The following is a 20,276-nucleotide window of genomic DNA, read 5'->3' as shown; positions in this document are numbered from 1 at the left end:
TGTGCACAAGCCTATCTGAGACAAAACTTACCGCACATGCATTAAACCAGATTTTCCCAGAACAAGTCTAATACCATTGTAATCGGTGTCAGATACCGGCAATGGCTTTAATACATTGTAAAAACTGTATTATTAAAGGGAAATACCTGCATTTATTATTTATATGAATGTGTGTGCGTTATTTGTGTCAAACACCGGCAATAAGGTCGGAACATTGTTTTAAACTGTGTCATACAAATGCAGTAGGGTTAGAACATTAACAGAAAACAATAAGTGTAATTTGTGACAAACAATTTAGATTTGTAAAGTTCTAAAAAATATATCAGCATAAATTGGTCACACACCAACAATCGCATATTTAAAAACAGACCTTTGTAGCACCCTGATGGTGCCTTAGGTTTTTGTTATATTAATAGAAAACATTACGAATTGAAATTGCTGTATTTCTGATTGTGGGTTTACACAGTTGTATGCACTTAAAATCATGCAACCAGGAGATGTTCCTGTCATCAATGTTAGGCTCTCAATAAGACATACATTAAACCCATTTATATTGGCACATCAATCAATCTGATCCTCAAAATGTCTAAGTTGACCAACATGTCAAAGCTTTGACATAATATATTAGCCTTATTCTTGAAAAACTGGGCTGTGTCAAATGTCAAGTCAAAAATGGTAGTTTTCATTTAAATGACATCTTTTCTTTAAAAAAAGAGCAGAAGTGTTGTCCCTGATGAAACTACATGTACACTTCATGTAGATGACACATTTGAAGTTTTAATCAAATCATTTGAGAGATGTGGACGTCATTTGCTGCACAAACTGAATGCTTTTATGCAGACTGACAAATCCAAAAACCAACTCCAATATAACCCCATTTGAAAATGTGTATTCAGGGCCTTTGTACTAATTTCAGCTGTATTCTGGGAACACTAGGCTGAATGCATGTGCATAAAGTACCATCCCAGATAGGCTTGTGCAGTCCACACAGCAGACTACACTAGAGTGCAGTCCACACAACAGACTACACTAGATTTGTGCAGTCCACACAGCAGACTACACTAGATTTGTGCAGTCCACACAGCAGACTACACTAGATTTGTGCAGTCCACACAGCAGACTACACTAGATTTGTGCAGTCCACACAGCAGACTACACTAGATTTTCCATTTGGAAGAGACCTCCTTTAAACCTTTGAATGCTGGGAAATTTGTCGTCTGCTAAAATGTCGTTTGCTGAATTTCTAAAATAAGCATTTTCTTCGAATTTTTTCAAAGAATATTATCAGAATAGCAAACAGTTTGGATCCTGATTAGACGCCACGTTCTGTGGCGTCTCATCTGGATCCAAACTGTTTGCAAAGGCCTTTAAAATTCAGTTCCCGCAATGAAAGGGTTAAACTTAAGATTCCATAAAGCGGAAAGTGGTGTCTGTGATTAGCCTGTGCAAACTGCACAGGCTTATCTGGAATTACACACATGCATTTAGAACAGTTTTCCTAGAGCGTGGCTCAAATTTATCCATTTCCCACCTGATTAATGACTCGTTCCATCTGTATCATGCCCATTTCAGGTAGGGTAGTCTTGATAAACTCCACAATAGTTTCAAACGAGTTGCACTGCATGATCAGCTCCTTGTGGTTACCAAGCAGCACCAGGGCCACCTTGAATATCACCTCTGACCCCTGAATGAATATCAGATCTGAAACAGAATATTTAATTAAATATTAAACTTAAAGGATAAAAATAATGAAATTTTTACTTTACAGTGGTAAAGCATATCAAATGTGACAAGCATTTTAATGGGTAACTGGAAATTGAAGCCTATGTTATTTGCATTCGTATTAGCTATTATGGAAATTGAAGCCTATGTCACTAATGTTCTCATTGGTAGGGCTGTCACGATTCACCGGTATATCGGTATATTGCGGTGCATGTCGTGAAAAAAATCGCACCGCGGTACGGCGTTGCCGCACCGGTTTCTTTAAATATTATTATATTAGCACAGATATAAATACATTACATAATTATTTGGTATAGATATCGTTTTGAAAAATGAAGAAACGATTCAAAAGGGCTAAATAAATAATCCGTTAATATCCAGGTCAAGCAAGCGCTTCCACTTGTAGATGTTTAACTTTCACGTTTAAAATACGGCGATGTATGGGTCCGTACCTTTTTTGGAATTAGGGACAGATTTCCTTTGCAAATAAGTTCATAATTATCCAAAAGATGTTTATTCTATTTCTTATTTTCTTTCTTTAGTATATCGATCGTTCAAAGCATGGCACTTCCGAATCATGTTATCTTAAGATTCTGAATAAGTCGAGGAAGAGTCAGAACGCTACGGATTTTCAATACTGGGCCCGCTGACTCCGCATTTTGAACATGCCCTTGAAGCGTTCGATTTACACAGATCATAGTCACAGCTATTGTAAACAACATGGCGGACATTTTAGAAAAAGACGCGAACAATAGCAATGACTACTTCTATCAAGTTTATAACAGTTTCTTTTACAGTTTCTAGTCATACTATGATACCAGTGTTTTCTGATTATTGAGTTTAATAAAGTTTGTAAAACTTGTTATTCTGCTGTTTTCTTCACAGATACATATTCTGTAAAATATTGCGGTACGTACCGGGATACAGTGTTGCCGTACCACGATAAACCGCGGTACGCTCACGGCGTATCGTGACAGCCCTACTCATTGGTCACTATGCAAATTTAAGAGAATGTGACATGCATTCTAGTAGGTCAATATGGAAAATTAAATCTTTATGAGGTGCATTCTTATTGGTCAATATTTAAGGAGTGAACTAAGTTTGATATCAATATTTTAAATAGTTTTGGGGCCAATTTAAAACTAAATTCATCAACAATAAAACATTAAATCAGCCTAACATCAAAACATTAAATCAGCCTTACCAAAGACTCGAGCCACAAACCCGAGAGGGAACTGAGAAGCAAAGAGTGTGAGGAACCACGGCGCAGCGTACAGGGTGGGGGCTATGTCGTGCTGCTCGAGATGCTCGTAGAGGTCACGATAGTGATGGTGCAGCAGACGGGTCAGCTGGTATAGCTCAATCTGCAGACAGAAATGGGATACATTTAGGGGTTTTCTATTAGGCAGTACCAAATCTGTATACATGTTTACAGTCTCCTCTACAGTGATCATGTGACAGATGAGTTACTGTTTCAATGATCTCAAAACCCATACAATTTGATCTCATACTCAGCGCACTAATTTGTTGTAAAGTTATTTGGTGTAAATTTAATGTACCGACCTGCAGTGCTATCATGTTGGGTCTGTACTGCTTCCTCATGCCCAGGTTGTACATCACATGTTTCCATGCCTCAAAGGCTTGCAGCTCGTCCATCTGTACAAAGAGAACAGGGAATACAGAATACACATCAGCTATGATTTTGTTGTACCATTTCATATGTAATTGAAAGAAACATACACCCTTTGCACAATGAAAATGTTCCATTCATTTTGTATCTTGACATTTACATCTACTTAAATACATACATTACACGAAATGAGACTTGGGGATCAAAAATGAAGTGAACATGTCATCATATCTTCATTGTTTATGCTCAATGCTATCTTATACAAGTTGCTTACTTTCCACAACTTATATTTGTTCCTCTATCTGGGCATAGAGGGCAAAATGCATGTATGTAAAGTGGGTCTCAGATTACTCTATGCAGGTCACAGAAACTTATCAGGGAAGACACTTTTGGCTTTTATTATATTTTTCGATAAAACAAAGTCTCTTCTAAGAGGAAATAAGTTTAGATGGGAAGTCTTGTACCTGATAAGCCAGTGCACACTTCACAGACTTATCTGGGATAAAAGTGAACACACGTGCATTTAGCCCCATTTTCCACAGCGTGACTCATATATAAATTGTGAGTCTTTAAAAGCACTATGTCACTAAGGTATGTCAAGCAGGCAGCAGAATGTTCTAAATTTTTGTTTAGAAATTCATAAAACCCTTCTGAATTAAGCCCCGTTTCACCAAAATGCCGCTTATTAATTTCCTTACGTGCATGAGGAGTATACCAGCCACGAAGCTGAGGCCCTGACAGTACCCCACGTCCTGGTCCATGAGACTGTAGGCCTTCAACAGGTTGAACAACGCCAGCTGACCACTGCCCAGCTGGAGGGAGAAGTAGGGATGGCCCGGGAATGTGCGCCCTGTACAATGAGGCATATATTTAAGTTGGACTAGGAAAATCAGGCCTCATGCATGGGCATAAAGTGCTGTGCCAGAGAAGAGACTTTTGTGAAATTAAAAATTCAATAAAAGCGGAAAGTGTTGTCCCTTATCACCCTGTGCACACTGCACAGGCTAATTGGGGACATAATTCTAATCATATGCATTAAGCTTAATTTTCCAAAAGCGGGACTCATTTTAAAGGTATAATCATATTATGAAATTACAGATTCAGCATTGAAGGCAAAACAGTTGCATCTGTATAAAGAAAAATGGTTAAGTCTACTACAATAGTAAAACAAGCAAATTAGTTGAATTCTTATGCAAATTTTGTTTATTGATCGGTGCAAATCTCTTGATATACTGTATAATCATAAAAAAGTGTATGGTAATTGGTTTTATGATTGGCATTTTTCCTTATTTATATCTATACACCCATAAAGTTTCATGTTGAAATATTGTAGCGTATCTGAGATGTTGCCTTGAAAAATTACATCATACAACAAGAGATGTGTTCGTCAGAAACACAATGCCCCCTACTGCGCCACTTTGAAATAAAATTTCTATTTATCATTTGGCAGGTATAGAAATCATCTCCCTTTAAAGCTTATTACTTCCCTTGGATTTTGCTTTTTTACCTTTGACATTGAAGGATGCCCTTGACCTTTCACCACTCAAAGTGTGCAGCTTCATGAGATACACATGCATGCCAAATATCAGGTTGCTATCTTCAATATTGCAAAAGTTATGGCCAACGTTAAAGTTTTCGGACAGACTGACTGACTGACGGACAGACAGTTCAACTGCTATATGCCACCCTACCGAGGGCATAAAAACAACAAAGGGCAATAGCTTATAGTGAAGAAAGTGTAGATTTATGTTTTTTGTACATGGTACTTCTTCTCATTGATATCTATACACCCATGAAGTTTTCATGTTGATATCTTATGTAGTTTCTGAAATATAGCCCTAAGAATTGTAATGACAGACGGACAGACTGAAGGAAAGACAACGCCAATTCTATAACAAGAATTGGAATTGTCTTAGCTTTCAGGAGATATGAGTCAATGTGATTAGCTGGTTAAGACTCAATAGTTATAATGTTTTAAAATTGTTTGTGAGAATTAAATATTGAACTAATTTCAATAAATCCATCACCTAAATCTAAGAACTTGAAAAAACTTCATTTTTATCATCAAACTTTGGAAACAGAAAACCTAATGAAAATTACTCACAAAACATCAACAAATGCTCTGTTTATACTTATGAAAACATTACAACATCTGTTAACAAGAGCTGTCAGAGGACAGCGCGCTCGACTATTCGAGTGCTTGACAGTATAACGTAAGCCATCATAGGGAACTTGTTCATATTCAATAATTTATTAGACGATCTTTCAAAAATAAAAAAGGAAAAAAAAAATTGTGGGGGGGTGAGGGGGGCGGGGGGTGGGGGGGGGGTGAGAGGGGGGTATAATGTGGGGTGTGGTAATTTATAAGATGATGTTTAAAAAAAAATTGGAGGGGTGGGGGGTTGGGGGTGAGAGGGGGGTATAATGTGGGGTGTGGTAATTTATTAAAATTTATTTAAAAAATTGGGGGCGAGTTTAGGGGGGGGGGGGGGGGGAGAGATTGTGGTAGGGGCGTGGGGTATTGTTTGGGTGGAATCCATTGTGGTATTCAGGTAAGTGTTGTTTTGTCAAAGTAATAATAAAATGTGATCATAAATAAAGAAGTTATGGCAATTTAAGCAAAATGTTCAATTATCTAAGTGTAAAAAGGGCCATAATTATGTCAAAATGCTTGATACAGTGGTCTGCTCTTGTTTATAGGTTGGGGTCATGTTGGTAAACAAGTATGCAACATATAAAAGCAATATGTCAAAGGATATAGGAAATATTTGGGGTAGTACGCAAACTTTAACATAGATTTATCAATAATATGCATATTGTAAGTATAAAAGGGGCAATAATTATGACAAAATGCTTGATAGAGTTGTCTGCTCTTGTTTATAGGTTGGGGTGATGTTGGTTAATAAGTATGCAAAATATGAAAGCAATATGTCAAGGGACAATGAAAATAAATGTGGTAGTACGAAAACTTTAACATTTGCTGCATATTCTAAGTGGAAAAGGGGCCATAATTATAACAAAATGCTTAATAGAGTTGTCTGCTCTTGTTCGTAGGTTGGGGTCATGTTGGTAAACAAGTATGCAAAATATGAAAGCAATATGTCAAGGGACAAAGAAAATATTTGGGGTAGTACGAAAACTTTAACATTTGCACGCTAACGCTAATGCTGACGCAGACGCAGGGGTGAGTAGGATAGCTCCACTGTATATATTTCATATATAATAGGCGAGCTAAAAATGTCTTGTATACAACCCTGAAGCAAAATGAAAATGGATTTATGCATACAGTCTGTTCAGGTTTTATTCTGTTTGCTGCTCATCAGTACCTTGGAAATGAAGCCTTTATGACTTGAATCTAGTAACACAGGTATTCAATGTGATTTTTTAAGGCACAACAAACACTGCAAAGTGCCTATATGAGTGGTAAGGTGTTACAGAACTCTTACCTAAATCAATGAGTATGGCATGCTGATGATTGGTGAGCTGCTTCAGAAGTTCAAAATATTCCACAACGGGGGTCTTTGCTTCCAGGGCCGGGAACTTGAGACGATGTTGCTCCACCAGCAGCCACCAGATCTCTCCACGCTTGGCCTGGGGAACCCCTGCACAACAGTGATGTACATTATATATGAGTCTCACTCTCAGAACATGGGGTTAAGCATGTGCATAAAGTGTTGTGCCAGATAGGCCTCTGCAGTCTTAGACAGGATTTTCACTGAGAAGAGACTTCCTTTAAACAAGGGCTGTTTGCAAAACATGCATGCCCCCCATATGGGCTGTCCATTGTAGTGGCAGCCATTGTGTGAATACGATTTTTGTCACTGTGACCTTGACCTTTGACCTAGTGACCTGAAAATCAATAGGGGTCATCTGCGGGTCACGATCAATGTACCTATGAAGTGTCATGATCCTAGACAAAAGCGTTCTTGAGTTATCATCTGAAAATCATTTTACTATTTCGGGTCACTGTGACCTTGACCTTTGACCTTGTGACCTCAAAATCAATAGGGGTCATCTGCAAGTCATGATCAATCTACCTATGAAGTTTCATGATCCTAGGCGTATGCGTTCTTGAGTTATCATCTGAAAACCATTGTACTATTTCGGGTCACCGTGACCTTGACCTTTGACCTAGTGACCTCAAAATCAATCCGGGTCATCTGCGAGTCATGATCAATCTACCCATGAAGTTTCATGATCCTAGGCCTATGCGTTCTTGAGCTATCATCCGGAAACCATTTTACTATTTCGAGTCACTGTGACCTTGACCTTTGACCTAGTGACCTTAAAATCAATAGGGGTCATCTGCAAGTCATGATCAATCTACCCATGAAGTTTCATGATCCTAGGCGTATGCGTTCTTGAGTTATCGTCTGACAACCACCTGGTGGACGGACCGACAGACAGACCGACCGACAGACCGACATGAGCAAAGCAATATACCCCCTCTTCTTCGAAGGGGGGCATAATAAAATACCATAAAAGCCAAAAGTGTCATTCCTGTTAAGCCTGTACAAACAACAAAGGCGAACCTAGGATGACTTTTCACGCACATGCATTAAGCCCCAATTTGCCAGAGCACATATCATATATACATTGTGTATCTTCTAAAACATATGTAACTAAGGTATGTCAACAAGCAAAATGTTCTACAAAAAATCGGAAGTTCATCAAACCCCTAACACTTATTGTCAGACACTTTTTGTCATCATGAACATATTTCTTCATTCTTAGCAAAAAGAAAACTCTTTTAATCATCAGAAATATCACTTCAGAAACAAGTGCTCACCAGAGTTAAAGGTACATGGATTGTCTAAGACTTGACCTGGTGCTACAGGTTTTGACATCACTTGACCCACATTCAAACATGGCCTTCATATTGTCAAGGTAATCATTATGATAAAGTTTCATTTTGATTGAGTCATAAATGGGGTTTCTAGAAACTGCTGAAAGGTGAGCATGTTTCCATAGAAACTGATGAAAGATCAGTAAGTTTATATAGAAACTTTTTTATTACACTTACATTGTATCATGATGGCTTACCTTTTCATAATGTTTGGCCAAAATCTGATGAATACTATTTAGAGAACACAAAACATCAAAGCACAATATTATGAGAAATGTAAAGGACATACTTAAACAAAAGTTACCAGCAAGATTGGATGTTTGTGATTTTGGTCTCCATTTTATGCTAACAAATATTTTCAGGAGTTTTGGTGACAATTAAATGACAAATTGATTTAGTAGGAGAGAGGCAGAAACAAAAATGAGTGGAATGACTTACAGACGGAAACTATATACCTCTCTTCAGCGGCAAAGAAAGCACATTAAACAACACACATTCCAACCTTGTTTGACACAGTCCAGAAGCTTCTCGTTGCTAACGACAACCTTTGGGCGCCCGGGTGCGGTCAACATTTCATCCCACTGCTTGGAGACCTCTCGCAGACACGGAGTTATCTCAACATAGTCCAACTTCTGCCTCTTCAAGTCCGCCTCATCTTGGCGAGCTGAAACATCAGAGCATTCTGTTATACAATGTGCTTACAGGTCAGTGTGTTTCTATAGAAAATGCAAAAAGGTTAAAGCATGTTTCAATAAAAACCGATGAAAAATCAGTGTAATTCCATTGAAACTGATGAAAGGTCAGTAAGTTTCCATTGAAACTGCTGAAAGGTCAGTATGTTTCCTTAGCAACTGCTTGAAGGTCAGTAAGTTTCCATAAAAACTGCTTTAAGGTTATTATGTTTTATAGAAACTGTTGAAATGTTTAAGTATGTTTCCACAGAAACTGCTGAAAGGTTAAAGTATGTTTCCATAGAAACTGCTGAAAGGTCAGCAACTTACCATATAAACTGCTAAAAGGTCAGTATGTTTCCATAGAAACTGATAAAAGGTCCATAACTTTCCATAGAAAATAATGATAGGTCATTATATTCCATAAAAACTGCTGAAAGGTTAATGTTATGGCTGAATTGTAAACACAATTTCCATTGAAATTGCAGGAAGCATGTTTCTGTAGAATTCACCAACAGTTGATGGCATGTTTTCATTCAAAATACTGTTTGCTTCGAGCAAATATATGTACAGAAACTACTTAACAGTTTAAAATGCTTCCATTTAAACTGGTAAATGCTACAAGTAAATTTCTGTATAAACAGCTAAAAGGTCCAAGCATGTTCTTTTATCAGCAAATTAACAGTCAAAGCAATGTTTTCATAGATGCCACTAAAAGATAACAAAAATGTTGCCTTAAAACCACCAAAATCTCAAAATAATAAAACCAATGAAATGTCATGGATAGAAACTGTTAAAAGCTTAAAGCATGTTTCTACAGTTGCAACTGAACAGTACCAGTAGGTTTCAAAAGAAAAGGATGTTTAGTTAGGGCATTTCATAGAAATGGATAAATGGTGGCAACATTTCCATAGCATCAATAACAATGAATTCATAATGTTAATCATATTGCAACTCCTTTTCTTCAAACTATCAGGACAACTGAGATTTTGGCCAAAGTTATCCAAACAAAAACAGAACTTTTTTCTTCAGGCAAACCAAAAGACTTCATCAGTAATGTAGACAAATTTTGAAGTCTTTTTTGCTTTTTTCTATCTAACAAAGAAACAACAAAACAGCTATTTTCTTTTTTTCTATCTAACAAAGAACCAATTAACAGCTAAGATTTTTTTTTTAATTCACTTTTCACTTACTGAAATATTTTAGAAACTGACCTAATCAATAAAATATACTAAAATATTTAAATAAATAATTGTAAAAGCATGATATTTTTTGTTATAGACATACCTATAATATTCATTTCTCATGTTGTTTTCCAGTATCAAGTATATCTCCCACCAAAGTAACACAAAATAATCACTCCCAATCCAACCTTTGAATACAGTTCCATTAATGGAAATGGTATTTTCTGACAAAAAACTGCTTAGGCAAATACCATGTGTCTTTCTTTAAACCACAACAGTTTATTTATAACAATGTAGGTGAAACTAGATATTAGAAATCAATGCAAGTGCAATTCAAGTGCAAGGAAAACAATTTTCACGAATAAGCTCATACATGTTTAGTTCCAGAAAAAATATGTTAAGTCAGCAATGGAACAGTTATTTTAAATATATCAAATAAGAAATATTTAAAAGGTATTCATACTTTTATGTTTTACCTGAAGGAGGGCTGTCCAAAAATGTTGTAACAATAGCTACAGAATAAGATCTTTGCATTTAATGCCAGATGACACAATGTGAGCCTTGTTCTCATAAAACAGGACTAAATGCATGTGCGTAAAGTGTCAACCCAGATTAGACTGTGCAGACTGCCCAGGCTAATCTGGGACGACACTTCATGCACATGCATTAAGTGTTACAGTGCTGGAACCGAATTTTGAAGGCCTTTGCAAACAGTTTGGATCCAGATGAGACGCCACAGAACGTGGCGTCTCATCTGGATCCAAACTGTTTGCTATTCTGATAGTATTCTTTGAAAAAAATCGAAGAAAATGCTAATTTTTATAAATTCAGCAGACGACATTTTAGCAGACGACAAATTACCCAGCATGCACATGCATAAAGTCCAACATTCCCAGAATAAAGATTATTCATGTGCACATAACTTCAACAAAATATTTCCAATTATAACAATAATCACAGCTAACTTGTATGTGATTACTAGATATCAACCTGCGCACTTCGAAGTCATTTAACACTCCAAACATCAAAAAAATATATATAGTTAGAAATATTGCCATGTTGCATGATGAATATATTATGTCTGCAGTCATGACAGCCAAAATTTGTTCTCTTCTACTCATGGACATAAGTGATTGAAAATGAAATGTATCATCAATTTGCCAAGCCCTACAGAAACAGTGATCTACTGATCCAATGATCAACGATAGTCATCAATGACAAGATGGTAACGTCAATGTCCAGTATAGCAATGTTCGCCGTTTTATAACCTTTATTACTTGTATTTATTGTTAACCCTTTACATGCTGGGAAATTTGTCGTCTGCTAAAATGTCGTCTGTTGAATTTCTAAAATTAGCATTTTCTTCTATTTTTTTCAAAAAATACTATCTGAATAGCAAAAAGTTTGGATCCTGATGAGATGCCACGTTCTGTGGCGTCTCATCTGGATCCAAACTGTTTGCAAAGGCCTTCAAAATTCGGTTCCAGCACTGAAAGAGTTAAAATGACCCTCACTTTCCAGCTATATCAGCAAGAAAGTGATAAGCATTTATATCGAATTAATATTTGCTCTTTCCTTTACTCGCTGCAAAATTTCTAAGATGGTCACAAAATTACAGCTCCTGCTAACAAAATTCCCAGTGAGTAAAGTCGAGATTATTAATACGAAATAAATCAGTTTACTGACTGGGCACAGGGAAGTCAGATGACACACATAAATCCTTTCTATATTAAAAACAGTGATTCCGAAAGAATTTCTGGATGAACAGATAATGTGGCCTCTTTATCTTTTATCAACAAAGTCAATACAGACCATGCAAGTAATCATTGTATCACACAAATCTTTTACCATGCACATTTTGGACTGAGAATTGACCTAAGAACAATAATGAACACCAAGCAAGTATTTATAAGAAAATAAATTAACATAAAAGCACAAGCAGCATAAAAACTGCCAACTGTTATCACAGCATAATACAAATATGTCACTATTCCAAATGGTCTCAAATTTTCCTTTATTTTAATAATAAAGTAAATAACAATCTACTTGACCCTCAGGGACGACACTCCACCTTAATTGAATTGTTGCTAAGAAGAGACTTTGTTTAAACATAAAATAACATAAAATCAGATAGTGTCGTCTCTGATTTGCGTGTGCAGACTGCATTTTACCCTTTCCCACTCAGAGCCAAAGTGAAAATGGCTATGTGCAAACAGCACTTGCGAATAATAAACTCGCAGTCAGTTCAGGTTTTATGCTGTTTGCTGCTCATCAGTATCTAAAGTTTGGAGATGCAGCCTTTAAAACTTGAATCTAGTAAAAAAAGTTTTTAATTACGGTATAATATTAATTTTTAAGGGACTACAAATGTGTCTTGTTCTTAGAAAACTGGTCATAATGCATGTGCGTAAAGTGTCGTCCCAGGTTAGCTTGTGCAGTCCGCACAGGCATATCAGTGACGACACTTTCCGCTTAAACTAGATTTTCGGTAAAAAGGGACTTCCTTTAAACGGAAAATACCATTTAAGCGGAAAGTGTCGTCCCTGATTAGCCTGTGCGGACTGCACAGGCTAATCTGGGACGACACTTTATGCACATGCATTATGACCAGCTTTCACAGAACAAGACACAAATTCATGACAATACGTATCAAAGTGATAACGGGTTAAGCCAGTTTCTCCAGAGCTTGGCTCACTTAAAGTCTTCCAATAATATACGACTCCAGGGCCTTATAAACTGCACTAACTTATAGCTACAGACAATACCAACGCTACCTTTTACCGGTAATACCACGGCCGATCGTGAACCGAAAAGCAAAAAATTCCCTAAAAATTACAGGAAACAATCTTAAGTCATACAAGTTTGATATAACTCCTTCATGTTGTGTTCTTGCTCATAAATTGTGTACGACATGCTTTTACATTTTCAATACGAATGAATTTATATTTATCTCAACTCCAACATTTTATGTTATTTATTTAATAATTACTTTTTTTCAATGAACTTTTTTTTATTAAGACTTTTACATTGATCACTTTGTGTTATACACCAGTGATACCAGTGGTAATAAATCAAACAAACCATACAGACGTCGTTTCAATACACTAATTGGTATATCCATTAATTTATTATTAACAAATTGCATCTTGAATGAGGAGATACCCAAAAATTCCATTAAATCCTCTACAAGCAACACAACATGAATTTCCGCTGTGAATCATACATGTTTCCTGTGCGCAATGCAAACTTGCAACATTTGCATTCCTGTACGCAGTGATTACAGCATATGTCCTGTGAAAAAAATCACACAACATAGTCCCTATGTAACTCCTACATAATGAATTAATGACATGAAAATGAAAGGCAATTAATGGGGGTGTCCACTGTACCATATTTGTTGTAATAAGGACACATTTAGACATAGCGGCATTTGCCTCATACGCTGCGGATGATAGTCTCTTTCTCATTTAAGACAATAAAATATGTGTTTGCCTTTTATCACACTTTTAATGCCATCTGTTTCTTGATGTACACTAGTTCATTAACTTTTGTAACGGACAGGTAAAGCTTTCATGTTAAGTTGATGGTTTTTGGTGGATAAATCTTGTATAAATCATGCACCAAAGGTTACTTCAGGCACTTCATGCAGTCAGCATTTTTTTATATAAAACCCTTTAAAACTTTCTTTGGAAATAAACATGGAGGTAAATTAAACAAATTTCAAGGTATATGACTTTTATTTTATGTAATTTGTATTGAGTCTCATGCCATGCTCACATACCGGTAAATACAAACATATTCTAGGAATCAAATATAATCAACATCATGACGATTTAGCAATTAAAGCACAAACAATCCTATTTTATTACTTCAAATTTGTCACTCTTTCAAGGAGACCCACATTCAATGTTTGTGTTTTAACAAGCATGTTGTTAAATAGATTGCTAGCAATAAAAAAAAAGGCAATAATTATAATTCATGTGAATAAGATGTAATTTCAATATGCCAAAATGCAGATGCTACAATGACAATAATTGTTTTGTTGTAAATACAACTGCAAGTGTTTTCTGATACATGTCAAACAAGAGGGCCATAGTCCCTCTATCGCTCACCTGAAACCGTAAAAAACTGAACTGTTCTTTGCAGCTTTTGTGAAAACTGCACACACACCCCTTTTGATAATCACACAAAACAATTCTGACCTCACCAACTCATCAATAAACAGTGTGCCTCAAAAATGATATCTTCTATTATATGTGGTGCCAGACATCAAAGGTCTTTGATGCAGTTCCCACCTTGGGCCTGTTACACAATCATCAACTGGCCATGTCAAAATGCATCAATACATACTAATGTACCAGAAAAATACAAACACTGTCAAAAGAGTATCAAGCTGCTGATCTTATAATAGAACAAGGTATCAAGTTGCTGATCTAAAAATAGAACAACAAAGTTCACTCAGAAATGTGTATTGTTTTTTGCTGTTATGCAGGTGGCTGAAAAGAGTCAGTTACAATACAAACTATTAACAATTGTTTATACTCCCATTAGTATTTTTTTCTGCCAAATAAATATTACTACATAAAACTTTAAGAATATTTGATAAAGAATATTCAGATAGCATATAACGTGTTTTTTTATGTTAATAATTAACCAATCATCATAATCATTCTTCTTTACAACGGAAAAATTCATAAAAAATTTGTTTTCAAAATTGTACTCTATATCTTATCAGCAGAATTAATATTTATGCATGAAGATAATGAATGTCATAATATGCATACACTTGATTCATAGAGCATATTGGTAATTTTAACGAGAGTTTTAACAAGGTTACAATATAGCCCCCATGTGCTGGCAGCCATATTTTTCAACAGACCGGAACCATTTTTTCCAAACTCAGCCGAGGCATCCTATCAACAAATGTTTTGACCAAGTTTCATGAAGATTTGACCATAAATGTGACTTCTAGAGTGTTAACAAGGTTTAACTCTAGACATAAAAGGATAAATTTCCCTGCTCCCTGATGGCCATGTTTTTCAACTAATCAGAACCATTTACTGACTCAATTGAAATGTCATAAGAACAAACTTTGTTACCAATTAGTTTCATGAAGATGGGACTCTAAATATGATTTTAGTTTATAGTGTTAACAAGGAAATATCACCCACCCCCTCTCCGGATATATTATTTAACCATTTTCAAACACATCCAAGATATCATTAAATCAAATGATCTTACCAAGTTTCATTTATGTTTTTAAACCAACTTGAACCATTTTCAAACTTGTCTTAAATATCATTGGGACGAATCTTCTGACCAAGTTTATGAGGATCTAACAATAAATGTGGTCTCTAGAGTGTTAACAAGTTTTTAGTTTAGCCATATAAGAAAAACTTCCCTGCCCCCTGGAGGAAGTGTTTTTCAACCAACCGGAACCATTTTCATTCTTGTCCAAGATATCATTGGGACAAATTTGAATGAGTTTCATAACGAAGATCTTTCAATAAATAAGGTACTCTAGAATGTTAACAAGTCATATGTTGATGACTCACAACACACAACGGACAAAAGATGATCACAAAAGCTCCCCATTTAGCACATTGTGATCAGGTAAGCTAACAAGAGGGCCTGAAAGGCCCAAAGTTTCTCACCTGAGATGACAAGATATAATTTGGACAAATCTTCTGACCAAGTTTCATGAAGATCGGGAAATAAATGTGGCCTCTAGAGTGTTAACAAGGTTTACTATAGCCATATAAGGAAAAATGCCCCGTCCCCTGGCGGCCATGTTTTTCAACCAACCGACATCATTTTCGAACTCGTCCAAGATATTATTGGGATAAATCTTCTGACCAAGTTTCTTGAAGATTGGACAATAAATGTGGCCTCTAGAGTGTTAACAAGATTTTACTATAATAGCCATATATCGCCATATAAGGAAAACTTCCCTGCCCCCTGGTGGCCATGTTTTTCAACCAACCGGCATCATTTTCAAACTCGTCCAAGATATTATTGGGATGAATCTTCTGACCAAGTTTCATGAAGATTGGACAATAAATGTAGCCTCTAGAGTGTTAACAAGATTTTACTATAGCCATATAAGGAAAAATGGTGGCCCGCCCATTGGCAGCCATGTTTTTTAATCAAAGGTTACCATTTTTGAACTCATCCAAGATATCATCGGGACAAATCTTCTGAGCAAGTTTCATGAGATTGGAAAATAAATGTGGCCTTTAGAGTGTTAAAAAGGTTTTACTATAGCCATATAAGGAACAAGATGTGTTTGTGAAACACAATGTCCCCCTATATGATGTTTGACCTTGAAGGATGACCTTGACCTTGTGAAGGATGACCTTGACCTTTCACCACTCAAAATGTGCAGCTCCATGAGATACGCATGCATGCCAAATATCAAGTTGCTATCTTCAATATTGCAAAAGTATTCATAAAATAAGCGATTTGGGCCACATATATTTGACCTCTGACCTTGAAGGATGACCTTGACCTTTCACCACTCAAAATGTGCAGCTCCATGAGATACACATGCATGCCACATATCAAATTGCTATCTTCAATATTGCAAAAGTATTAATAAAATGAGCGATTTTGGCCACATATATTTGACCTCTGACCTTGAAGGATGACCTTGACCTTTCACCACTCAAAATGTGCAGCTTCATGAGATACACATGCATGCCAAATATGAAGTTGCTATCTTCAATATAGCAAAAGTTATTGCAAAATGTTAAAGTTGGCTTAAACAGACCAACAGACCAACAGACAGGGCAAAAACAATATGTCCCCCACTACTATAGTGGGGGACATAAAAATGTCCTGCCCCCTGGCGGCCATGTTTTTCAACCAACCCGCATCATGTTCGACCTCGTCCAAGATATTATTGGGATGAATCTTCTGACCAAGTTTCATGAAGATCAGACAATAAATGTGGCCTCTAGAGTGTTAACAAGATTTTACTAAAGCCATATAGAGCCAGTTTAGGAAAAATGACCCGCCCTTTGGCAGCCATTTTTTTCAAGCAAACGTAACCATTTTTGAACTCATCCAAGATATCATTGAGACCAATCTTCTGACAAAATTTCATGAAGATTGGACAATAAATGTGGCCTCTAGAGAGTTAACAAGGCAAATGTTGACGCCGCACAACAGACGACGGACAAAAGGCGATCACAAAAGCTCACTTTGAGCACATTGTGCTCAGGTGAGCTAAAAACAGGGTGGGGCCAATGTAGACCCCAGTAAAATGATTTGAACACATTTAAATGAGGACTATCCAAGTTTTTTTACCACACTACGGGAATGGGCCTCGGGCCTTGTATTCAGTCTGTGAAGTTGCTTTTTGGAGCACTGGGTGAGGGACTAGTATTTTAAAGGAAATTTAGGAAGACTAACTTAAATGATAAATGAATATTATTGCCTTTATTGCATTTGATATACTGCTAGAAACTAGATGCCTGGGCCTTCATTATTTCTATCCTTTCAATAGATTGTTAATTCAGAAGTCCTGTCTTTTATAGCTGGAATTATGTGATAGTCATAAGACCAAGCAGTCCCTCTTTTATTTCTGCATTTGGATGTTGGACCTATAAGTTGCCAACTGTTTTTATCTATTTTAAAAGGGAACAATTTAAAGTGCACATGTCATTCAAAAGTTAATGTCGTTTAAACTTGTCTTGATTCAGTTAATTCACTAAAAAATGAAATGCTATTGTTTAGTTTTCTTTCTCAAAACTCAAGCAAAGTTTCTTCACCAAATACATGGCTAATGATATAAACCCTACCGAGTTCATCACTGGATGCATACATTTTCCAATATCCAAAAATCCAGTATAATCACCACTTCTATTTACAGAGCAAAATATGTCCAATCTGATGATAAATAAGTCCAGAGAATTTCAAAAACGCAAACGTTTGCTATTTTATGAAAGTGCATAATACAAAGTGTGGCACAACACTTTATGTGTATGCACGCCCAGTTTTCCAAGATTGCGGTGAAAACACAGTAAAACTGAATGCATATCATATTAAAAATTAAATTCATCAGTACACAAATACAACACTCCCTCTTTGAGTTTGTCTAAGATTGTTTGTCCAAGGCTTTGAGTTAACTCGTTCCACTCTTGAACTACAATAATGTGCTTTCATTTACCACTGAATTAGACAAAAACATATTTAGTCAACTCAGTACTCGCTTGCATGTAAACTTTTTGTTCCTGACCACTCTAGACGCTAAAATTTTCATCAAATCTTGATGTAATTATTCAGAACCTTTATCTTTTTAATATGTACGCTGAGTTTGAAACTGGGTCTTGGCGTTCAAAGCATAGGTCATTGAACAAATCTAAGAAAAATAGAGGATATTTGTTGGATTCGGTGGATTATCGATTTTAATTCACGAGTGATCATAGAAAATAATATTTTCACGAGTGGCGCAGCCACGAGTGAAAATATATGTTTTTTATGATCACGAGTGCATTAAAATCGATATTCCATCGAATCCAACAAATTTTCTTTTTATTTTATGCCTTTTTTAACAGTTTATATACATTGTTAAAGAGTTTAACTAAAGAATTTCGGTGGGATAATGACGTCATTTCGTCAAAGAAATGACGTCATTTCACAGTAAACAGTGAAAATTATCGATGATTTTCACTGATAATTTTCATTTTTTGAACAGTGAAATTATCAGTTTTAATTCACTGATATTTCCCTATAAACCACCGGAAAGCATAAAATAAAGGTTAATAACATTTCAAATACTCTGATAATCCATAGTAGCGTTCCTGATGTTTTAGACATTTATAGTAGCAAAGCTGACTGCCATATCAAAGATCGCAGATAAAAGTATTGTCCTTGATACACAAATGTTACGCAGGTTCACAAGTTTAAAACTCATACCATGATATGTAAATTCATTTTCAACTAACAAGGCACAAACAAGTTGTTTGTTTCCACTAGGCTGAGCTTATTTTTGTGTGCCTACCCTTAACTTTTTGGGGACTTAACAGGTTTTTGGATCAATTTTGATAGATTTACTTCAATTACTCTAAAGTCTGCAATTTTGATTGCTTCATTTAGTTATATTTGGCAAATTAAACTTAAATTTACTAAAATTACTAAAGATAGAATATTAAAAGACATTTTGAAAATTTCAACATGTCATTGCATATTTTTAGTAAATTGGGTGGTGTGAAAAAAGTTAACGAGAAACAAAATGAAACTGACCTACCTACATACCTTTTTTTCAGTGTTTGTGGAAACAAATCACTTGTTTTTGGCCTAATCTAGATAATAATCCCATTCCACAGCTGTTACTGCTGTATGATGTACATACTGATCACATACCATACACCTTCCAATAGCAACATACTCTCATATACATATAGGTCTCATTTACAAGAAATAATTCCATTTTGGAGTTTAACAAAAAATACTATAACACATGCGAGTGGCTAATTTATGCTATTGTGTAATTGATTCACAGAAAACAAAAGAATGAGATTTGTTTGAAGTGATTTAGTGTGTAAGGGCTCCATTTTCCTGCTCAAAACATATTTGATTTCCAACCTATAATAACCTTAAAATTCACCTCACAATATATGCTTCATTTTGAAAAAAAGGGGACTAGATTTGAACAAATACTGACTTATTTTAAAGAGTTTTTGCGACAATTGTCATCAAGTCAAGTTTGAGAATAGTCTAATTTAGCATTTGCAGCAACAACAAAAAACTGATCAAAGTTTTAAAACAAAGGAAAATACAAACATGTAATTGAGCTACTTAAAAAAATAAAGTCCCTTCTACTGTTAACTCTCAATCTGAATCTATATGCCAACTTACACCACATGTTTAAAAAAACAACAGTTAATGCAGCAAAATATGCAATTATTTTGTAGTTTTTATTGTGAAAAGTGCAGTAAATGATATTGCACCAAACAAACCTCAAAATGTGCATCTTTTAGGTAAGATCTAGAATTAAAAAGCTCTGAAAACACTATCAAATCAATAGAAAGATTTACACAATTGCTGAGAACTTACATGAACTAATGGTTGCTGCAAACAAAACACACTTTTTATGATAAAAAGACTTACCAAACATTGAAATAAATGCATTTAGTTGAAGGTATATTAAATAACTTACCTCCATCAAATATATTTTTAGTTATTTTCTTTTCATTATTATTCATTTAGATTTCTTGTGA

The 20,276-nt window shown here is 35.7% G+C and overlaps 2 protein-coding genes across 23 annotated transcripts in view; one reads left to right on the top strand and one right to left on the bottom strand.

Moving 5' to 3' along the window:
* The window catches only part of LOC127875987 (TBC1 domain family member 1-like), a 277,043-nt gene that overhangs the window by 10,702 nt on the left and 246,065 nt on the right, over positions 1–20,276 (bottom strand). For 13 of the 21 annotated variants that reach the window (XM_052420795.1, XM_052420794.1, XM_052420786.1 and 10 more), the window contains 6 exons: positions 8,701–8,862; positions 6,799–6,954; positions 4,051–4,202; positions 3,286–3,378; positions 2,927–3,086; positions 1,532–1,701 (listed from right to left, as the gene is read on the bottom strand). The exons of 3 other annotated variants lie outside the window; for them this stretch is intronic. In XM_052420795.1, the coding sequence (XP_052276755.1) occupies positions 1,532–1,701; positions 2,927–3,086; positions 3,286–3,378; positions 4,051–4,202; positions 6,799–6,954; positions 8,701–8,862 (893 nt within the window). The remainder of the gene's footprint in view (positions 1–1,531; positions 1,702–2,926; positions 3,087–3,285; positions 3,379–4,050; positions 4,203–6,798; positions 6,955–8,700; positions 8,863–20,276) is intronic. 5 more of the 21 variants (XM_052420788.1, XM_052420787.1, XM_052420789.1 and 2 more) reach the window with 5 other exon arrangements.
* The window catches only part of LOC127875989 (WD repeat-containing protein 17-like), a 245,600-nt gene that overhangs the window by 96,207 nt on the left and 129,117 nt on the right, over positions 1–20,276 (top strand). The window lies entirely within an intron of this gene.

This window comes from Dreissena polymorpha, chromosome 4, assembly GCF_020536995.1.
Source record: "Dreissena polymorpha isolate Duluth1 chromosome 4, UMN_Dpol_1.0, whole genome shotgun sequence".
Lineage (NCBI taxonomy): Eukaryota > Metazoa > Mollusca > Bivalvia > Myida > Dreissenidae > Dreissena > Dreissena polymorpha.
This window is presented reverse-complemented; position numbering and strand designations above follow the sequence as displayed.